The sequence below is a fragment of the Podarcis pityusensis genome (genome assembly GCF_964106645.2).
Source record: "Podarcis pityusensis genome assembly, chromosome: 6".
NCBI lineage: Eukaryota > Metazoa > Chordata > Lepidosauria > Squamata > Lacertidae > Podarcis > Podarcis pityusensis.
This window is the reverse complement of record NC_138030.1, coordinates 62,874,723-62,883,625: the sequence shown is the minus strand read 5'-3', so window position 1 is coordinate 62,883,625 and position 8,903 is coordinate 62,874,723. Positions and strand designations below refer to the sequence as shown.

Here is an 8,903-nt window from a genome sequence, read left to right as displayed (position 1 = left end):
TAACCTGAAGTGTGTCCATTTGGAAACAGATGTAGGTGGTTTCAGCAACGGGTGGTGAATCCCCAGCTGCCCAATGAGGCTGTGGGTGGGTGAATGCCTAGAGCGCAATCACCACTTCCTTCTTCATTCGCCTGGGGCATGTGCAGACAGGAAAAGGGTGGATAATCTAATCAAGGGCAGGGTTTTCACACGATCTCAAGTAACACAACCATCCTTGTGGATGACAGGATCTAGAATCAATCTACATTAAAAGTAGCTTGTTGAGGACTATCACAAATGATTCTGGACTGAGAAAAAAACTGTATTTTTTGTGATACAAATGGAATAGTGTATACAGTGTCAGGCAGCTTCCTGTGTTCTTATGTTCACATTAATCCATCAAGATGTTTTCTAATAGAAGCTCCATTTAAATTCCTAGAAGCTGCACAAGAGCTCAGCTGTGGGTTGTTCAGGAAAACATCCCTTAATCTGCAGTACTATCAGCTCTGTGATCAATAATATAGCCCCAAGATAGCTCAGTCTGGAGAGCATGAGATGCTTAATCTCAGGGTTGTGGGTTTGAACCCCACGTTGGGCAAAAAGATTCCTGCGTTGTGTTTAGTCTTTAGGGTAACTCAAAGCTATTTTTTGTGTGTTTGTATCATTGCATTTAGTGATGATAATGAACACAGCATGAGTTGAAGAGGTGGATATGAAAGGATTATTTTCTGTTCCTTAAATTTAATTGCTATTTGCAATATAAGGTTATGGCTCTTGGCAAAACAGAAATATTACCCGATTATATAACAAGAACTGAGTGGATTTCTATTTGAGGTGCATAAAATGTCCTGAACACAACAACCAAAGAACTTTCTATATCATACGTCTTATGTGTGTGGCTTTCCTTTACTATTTCCTTCCTGCAAGAGCAACAACTACTAATTTTAGACCAACTTGCAATCTAGAGACTTATTTGTGTTTAGTGTCATTTTTCAGTTTCTAGGAAATCATGTGCCTGAGAGCCTTCAGATGTTAAATTTTCTAAAGTCAGCTATATCTTCTCACTAAGTGCTAAATTAAGGTTGTGCGTTTTAGACATCTTGAAAGCTTTTTGATAGGTATGTGACTTGTCTTTTAAAGGGCCCATGAGTCAACTCTGTGGGGACTGTCCCAGTCCTGGCTCATATGTGTTATTTCAGCAACATGGTTGCCACTGCAAATTTGCTTCATCATGGCTGGCTCTTACCTCACAAAGGAATGTAGGAAAACTGCCTGTGCCACCTTCTGCCTTGACAGAGTCCACTGATGTTGGCCAGAGAGGGATCTATGTGATGAGGGTTCTGTTGTGAGGAACATTCATATGCTACCTTGGCAAAATGAGAATGAGTCACAAGGAACAGTTTTAAGCAATGGCTTAGCCAGCCTGCAGTAGGTACTCCATGTCTGCAGGGGTAGGGAACTCACGTCATTCCTGGCCATTGTCCATAATGTGTGGGGCTGATCAAAATGGTAAGTTTAGCAACACCTGGTGAGCCAAGGCCTCACCACACCTGCTATATTACTTATTTCTATATTTAATTTCTACCCCCACCTCCCTCCCAAAGGAGCTCAAGACAGCAAACACACCCACATTTTAATAGCAAAAAAAAAATCATTTAAAACATTATTTTAAAAAACAGTTACAATTTAAAACATTATTTCATCCATTATTTCATGGCAGTATTCTGCAGCCACCAAATGCCTGGGTAAAGAGGAATGTTTTTCAAATTCCTCTGGAAAGTTAATGACGATGGAAGCAGAAACACCTCACTAGAGAGGGAATTCCACAAACAAGGAACCACCATTGAAAAGGCCCCGTCATGGGTCAACGCCAACTGGGCAACTGTAGAAGAACAGGCACTTGCAGCTGGAAAGGAATTGACCCCGATTAGAAACATATTTGATCAAGAGTTGGATAAACTGGGGGGGGGGGGAGCCTCATAATTAGATTCTTCCCCTTCTTGGTGGCATTGGAAACTGATACAACTATAGAGACAAGATGTCAGGTATGGTGGAATTGTAACCAAATAAAAATTTCTCCATGTCTTGATTTGGGTCACACTTGTCTTGCTGTTCATCATAATTGTGAATAATTTTTCCTTCAGCAAGACTATAGGGATCTTGAGATATCTTTGCCTTTACCTGGCTTTGGCTCACTTGGGTTATCTGTAGTTACTTGCTGTGCAGTTGCTTGGCTGGAAACCCGGCCGTTGCAGCTGATGCAGTTGATAACCATGATAGGCTCATATGATATTTTGCCTTTTAGAAGAGGATTCACAAGATGGCATTCTGGTTTCATCTCAAGGTAAGAAAGTGGCATGAGAAAGTAATGCTATGGTTGCAATTGCAGCTGTTTTGTTTTTTAAATTGGACAATGAGAACTGAGAATGTTGAGGATACTTTGAGTTATTCTACTTGAAAATGCAGAATTTTGTCATGGTTGCAGAAATCTTATATTCAGTCCTAATAAGAAAGTCACTTTGCAACGTTTTGAGGAAAGTAAGACATTATATCGGAAGAATCTTCATTCACAGCATTTAAGCAAGAGAGAAGTTCATCTGGTATTAAGGTCTGTTCTTGAATATCTTCATCTGAAAGTAGGGGCTTCCATTGGTTTTCTGTTGGTGTATGTGGCTCTTCATCTGTTGAGCTGACCATGTTGCTCTGTCCACTTTTACTGTTGTTCAAAACAAGACCGATTTTATCAAATAAAAATGTATTTTCATTGGTACCAACAATAGACCATGTGGTAGCCATGGGACTTGGGAAATCTTTTATTAAACTACTCACGGGCAGAGCTGGGGTGTTTGGTTTTTTATCTGGGCTTTGAGAATGTATTTCATAAGTACTGTCTTGTAAGACTGCTGGGCTGGAAATCTGAGGTTTGTAGCCATTTTCCTCCATCATGTCCGAATTGCCAACAAACAGTATGTCTTCTGGAATGTTAACATTATCCAGAACTGCTTCTCTAGTTTCCTCTTTATGATCTACAACCTTATACTCCTTGTGTACCAGTGTCTCCTCCACTTCAGTTACGACAGCATCCTCATGATCGATGAACAACCCAGTGGAATTGTGTGTTATGCCACCATTTTCCCCCTAAGAAACAATTACAGGAAAAAATAATAAAATGTAGGCGAGGGGAGGTAGCAAACAGCTATTCAGTTTCAATATCTAGTCTAGAGCAATGAACACAGAAATAACACATTGTAATAAAATAAATTGAGGCATCTGTAAAACTGATAGGAAACATGAATAAAAAGATAACTACATAAATGTTAAAATAAGGTTTGCATATGTGGGTACAGGCAAAATCTATGCAATGCAACTTGAACCAATCTATCTAAAGTTAAGTTGTGATTAACTTTATAGTTCCATTCTTCCCTCTCATGAGATGGGAATCTCCTGAGGGTGAATGCCTGGCTAGTTCTGTAGTTCTTATCCTAGGTCAGACTTGTCCATAACCTAGCCCACTATTGTCCACTCTGGCTGATAGCAGCTCTTCAGGATTACAGAGTTAAGGCTACTATATGGGCAAGAATTTCTTCGTTGCTTTTCTTTACTTGTTGTTTGATACTGAACTATTTCCCCTTTATGCTTTTAAGTCAGCAGTTAACAGAGTTGGTCCATTTTAATTACTGTAAGCCTTTGTTTATGCATAGAAAGAGAAGAGAGTATTCATACTTCAAAAGATTACTTTTTGTGATTTAAAGTTAAGGTTACACTTGAATGTAAGAATGAATAGCTATGGAACTAAGTTGAATAATGGGCGATGAATGCTGATAATAGTAGATCAAGTCATATATTATCTTGAGCAATTCCACATTCAGGTAAATTTGGATCTCCTAATCTGACAATTTTATGTTGCACTTGTAGCAAGGGGGAGGAGTGCAAAGTCCTGATCATGCCATGTAGAGAGATGAACATGAGAAGCAATAGCCAAATAGGCCCACAACATATTCTGAATGTAATGGTCATAAAATAAAGCATACAGGGCTGTTGTTGTTTTTAAAGTCATGCAAACATTTCTTCCTACAAATGCAAGGTGCCACCTTGCTTCACTCTAGTTTCTTTAGACACATTAAATAAATAGAATGTTGACTTGTGGAGTTACCTGAAGTGATTTGATCACACTGCTGTTCTGCACTCTAGGATAATCTTCAAAAAGCCATTTCGGTGTTATCGACCAAAATGCTGTTTTAACCCTTTTCAAAAAAAAAACACAACACATGGATTGCATTTTGGAAGAACTGATCATGGTTCAAATTCATTATTGGATTGGAAATGCTTATGTAGTTTAGATAAGGTTGAGAGCAGAATTATATGTAATGGTTGCAGCTCCTTGACTTCAAATGCAGTTACCAAGAAACACAAGTGAAATGGGGTCTGGAATGATTTTGGTGCAATAGTGGCAAGCGACTAGGAGGAGCGCTGAACCCTTTCTCTGTTCTTCCAGAGCCCCTTCCCAGATCACTCCTCCATCCCCAGCACATTTCTCGTTGAGAGAAAAATAACTCTGATGAGGAGAATGGAGAAAATCTTTTGTCAAATATGTCATAGAATCTTTCTCTTGCCCACCACTTCTATGCATGAAGTTGCCTCACATTCTGCTTTTCAGTTGTTTTACACTTGAATACACAGCTTTGCCATCAATTTCAGCCTAACTGCAGTCAGATACTGCACTACAGCTAAGGACCAATCTTTCACCAGCCCTAAATAACTTTACAAATCAACTACAAAACCATCACCCTTGCCCTGCTTTAATAAGGGAAAATATGCACGCAAACAGGCACTGCACACACATTTTCCAAGGCTGAAAAGTTTGCTCGAAGGCTAAGGAGAAAAGTCTGGGGAAACACTTCACGCTTGTACCTCTTAATGTTTGTAGCAATCAAACTCAAAATAATTATAAATAAGAAGAACATTCCAAAGCCAGTTCCCCACAGAACACCACCATCATCACCATCACCTTAAAAAGAGAGAGAGAGAGAGAGAGAGAGAGAGAGAAATGATCAGCACTTTGATTTTACACCATATGTGTATTTAGAATTAGCTCAGGGTACACCTCACTTGCTGAATAAAAACAATTCATCATATCTTTATGATGCTTGACCAATTGCTTGTGAAGTTCAGAGGTGTATCATCACAGTGCTTTGTTCCTGCTTTTGCTGAACCTGCATCTTAGAAATGTGTCCTGTATAGACAACCATGTGCTTCTACTCATAGCTGTTCACATGATGCCATATCAACCACTGAATAGCTAAGCTGATGCACCGAGGAGGGCTTTTCAAATTGTCAAGTTTTCTTATAATGTATTTCAGTACAAGGTGTCACTGAAACTGGCTGGGAGCCTTATGCTTATTATGAAGCTTTGATTTGACCATGCTTGACAAATTTAATAGAACTCATGAATATGATGGCAATGGCACTTGGTACTCAAGATACACATTGTTAGCCTTTCTTATCTTTAGCAGAGTGATAAAGATGCTTAACTAGAGAATTATGTTTCCTTGGCAAACTAGATAGTAGCATAATTAGATCCACAGTTGACAAATCAAGTCTTGAGTAAATTCTGAGAGGTATCATGCCAGTTTGATGGAATGTGAGATACTGTATGGAGCAAGATAGCAATTGGTGATGGCAGGTTATGTTTCCTGAAGAGCAAACACGTCATCTCACCCCTGTTGTTTTATGTACACCAAATCTCCTCTGTGTGCCTTTAGCCACTCAACTGACAATTTTAAAAATCAACCATTAAAAGTTCATATGAGTATTTTCATATTGTATATTCAACCCAGGATGTCTCTGGATTGAGAATAATTTGAGTTAGCTCTTTTATGTGTGAAAACACCCTGAACTTTCATTTCCCTATAATCACGTCAGTGAATGCTTCACTCAGTTCCCACCTCTTTGAGATGTTATCACTGGCTGGTGTAAAAAAAACAACCACCCAACAACCAAAAAAACCCTCCCAAATCTGGTAACACAGAAAACCTCTCTTCTGGAAACCTGACACAGAGACATTTCTTACCGTTGGTAACTGCAAACATATTTCCTGGACCATTATATGTGTCTTGAGTTTTCCCCGGCAATGCTATTCAGAGAACGGGAGAAAGAAAAGCAAAAAAGGAGAATGACTTCCACTGTGGTACAACAGCAAGTGTAGTGAATACTTTGTTCCAATTGCGATTGGTTTACCAAAAGCACTTTTTCCAAGGGATGAAACCCTTCAGTGCTTTCATTTAAACTGCAATTTGTATTTACTGGTTGTTGGATGAATACTCTCAAAGTTGCAGTTGGTGAAAATATGTCGCTCCTGTGAACAAGGATCATAGGTAACTTCCATAAAGCGAGGAATTCATCTAGTTCATGCAACACAATATTTGCCTACACCACTGTGAGAAGCTCTGACCCCCTCCACGTGCTATTGGACTACAACTCCCATGATCTCTAACCACTGGCCAGGGTATTCACTGGCAGGCAGCAACTCCCCATGATTTCCCAATTCTACCTGGAGAGGCTGAGGATTGAACCTAGGACTTCTCAAATGCAAAGCGTGTGTGTCATCACGGAGTTACGCTCCCCTTGCGGGACTGTATCTCTCCTAAAACTCAGCCTTAGGATCCAGCCAACGTATCTTTTGTAGTGTAGTGTGTGTGTGTGGGGGGGTATTGTCTACATTCATTCAGCAGCTCTGTCAGTTTGGGGTTTTTTCGTGTCCCACTGGCCTCCAGGTTTGAGGAGGTCCAGGGTAAAGCATCCTTGTCTAGTGCCGCCCTTCTTTGTCAGTACTAGGCTTACTTGGCTGTAGTGCGAAACAGCTGCATCTAGCCACCCTTTCCATTTCCCGCAATGCCCCTGAGTGATGCCAGGTTGAGGTCATTCTGCGAAATTGAAAAGGTAGCTTGATCCAAATGCTTTGCATTGCTCAAAGTGCTCTGCCAGCATGCGGGGGCAGGGGATGAGATGTAAGGGCACTGAGACCATAGCAGCTGCCTAAGGATACCAGGTGCCGACACTGGCTCTGCCAAAAAGAGTTATTTGTTGGTAGCCATCCTGGTAGGATCTGTAATTGAATTAAATGAAATTACATGTACTGGTGTCAACTCTGGTGTAGAAAGTATTATTATTTATCTATTTTGATAGAGTGCTTATGCATTCCAGACAATACAATCGGATTTCCTAAGCTTATTAATGTTTTAAAAACAACAAAAATGTTCTTCTTCTTCTTCTGATAAAATGTTTTATTCATAGGCATACTTTAACCAGTTTAGCTAACTAAATCAATTGCAACTTAACTGATTAATCAACAAATATTTCTGTAGTTGGATGACATGTCTAGTAAACCCACCCACACCTGCTGCAAACTCTGCAATAGCTGGCAATGGGAACTGCATGTGTATGTCTCTAGAATCATAGAATCATAGAGTTGGAAGAGACCACAAGGGCCATCGAGTCCAACCCCCTGCCAAGCAGGAAACACCATCAGAGCACTCCTCACATTGGTTGTCAAGCCTCTGCTTAAAGACCTCCAAAGAAGGAGACTCCACTACATTCCTTGGCAGCAAATTCCACTGTCGAACAGCTCTTACTGTCAGGAAGTTCTTCCTAATGTTTAGGTGGAATCTTCTTTCTTGTAGTTTGGATCCATTGCTCCGTGTCCGCTTCTCTGGAGCAGCAGAAAACAACCTTTCTCCCTCCTCTATGTGACATCCTTTTATATATTTGAACATGGCTATCATATCACCCCTTAACCTCCTCTTCTCCAGGCTAAACATGCCCAGCTCCCTTAGCCGTTCCTCATAAGGCATCGTTTCCAGGCCTTTGACCATTTTGGTTGCCTTCCTCTGGACACGTTCCAGTTTGTCAGTGTCCTTCTTGAACTGTGGTGCCCAGAACTGGACACAGTACTCCAGGTGAGGTCTGACCGGAGCAGAATACAGTGGCACTATTACTTCCCTTGATCTAGATGCTATACTCCTATTGATGCAGCCCAGAATTGCATTGGCTTTTTTAGCTGCCGCATCACACTGTTGACTCATGTCAAGTTTGTGGTCAACCAAGACTCCTAGATCCTTTTCACATGTACTGCTCTCAAGCCAGGTGTCACCCATCTTGTATTTGTGCCTCTCATTTTTTTTTTGCCCAAGTGCAATACTTTACATTTCCCCCTGTTAAAATTCATCTTGTTTGTTTTTGCCCAGTTCTCTAATCTGTCAAGGTCGTTTTGAAGTGTGATCCTGTCCTCTGGGGTGTTAGCCACCCCTCCCAGTTTGGTGTCATCTGCAAATTTGATCAGGATGCCCTTGAGTCCATCATCCAAGTCGTTGATAAAGATGTTGAATAAGACCGGGCCCAAGACAGAACCCTGTGGCACCCCACTAGTCACTCTTCTCCAGGATGAAGAGGAACCATTGATGAGCACCCTTTGGGTTCGGTCAGTCAGCCAGTTACAAATCCACTGAGTGGATCACTCACTCTGGATCACTGCCATTTTATTTAGGGGTGTTAAGTTTACATTCCTTTGATCTAGGGACTTAATAGCAGCTGGTTCAGCTTTACCATGAAGCAGTGTGCAGCAGTTCTTCAGGAAGCGCATTCCAGAGGGTGTGCTATTTTCTTTGTAGCATTAGAAAAATAAGAGAGCTCCAGTTCAAAAAAGGGAAAGTGTCATTTTGACTTTTCCTTTTTCTAGTGAAAATATTACTAGCACCAGCAGCAAATAGTAGAATGATTAGATATTCACCCTCACCAGTCTAAAAGAATGCATTTGTTTTCTTTATAGCTCCACATTTCTGCAGGAGTGAATGGGCCAAAATGTCATTTGTGATAGAAATACAGAATGGGCATTGTGCTCCATTATGCTTAAGAAATGGAGATTTTGT

General features: G+C 40.6%; 2 protein-coding genes across 5 annotated transcripts in view; one reads left to right on the top strand and one right to left on the bottom strand.

The window, feature by feature from the left end:
- Positions 1-1,279: 1,279 nt before the first annotated feature.
- Positions 1,280-8,903, top strand: part of LOC308478833 (uncharacterized protein C1orf141 homolog) — a 61,682-nt gene continuing 54,058 nt past the window's right edge. For 3 of the 4 annotated variants that reach the window (XM_081008923.1, XM_081008922.1, XM_081008924.1), the window contains exons 1-2: positions 1,280-1,488; positions 2,285-2,323. The gene's annotated coding sequence lies outside the window, so the exon portion shown is untranslated. The remainder of the gene's footprint in view (positions 1,489-2,284; positions 2,324-8,903) is intronic. The other variant, XM_081008926.1, reaches the window with a different exon arrangement.
- Positions 2,467-8,903, bottom strand: part of IL23R (interleukin 23 receptor) — a 34,952-nt gene continuing 28,515 nt past the window's right edge. Inside the window, exons 11-14 of the mRNA XM_081008919.1 lie at positions 6,050-6,112; positions 4,891-4,987; positions 4,133-4,223; positions 2,467-3,117 (exon numbers count right to left, since the gene is read on the bottom strand). Of these exons, the coding sequence (XP_080865045.1) occupies positions 2,494-3,117; positions 4,133-4,223; positions 4,891-4,987; positions 6,050-6,112 (875 nt within the window). The 3' untranslated portion in view covers positions 2,467-2,493. The remainder of the gene's footprint in view (positions 3,118-4,132; positions 4,224-4,890; positions 4,988-6,049; positions 6,113-8,903) is intronic.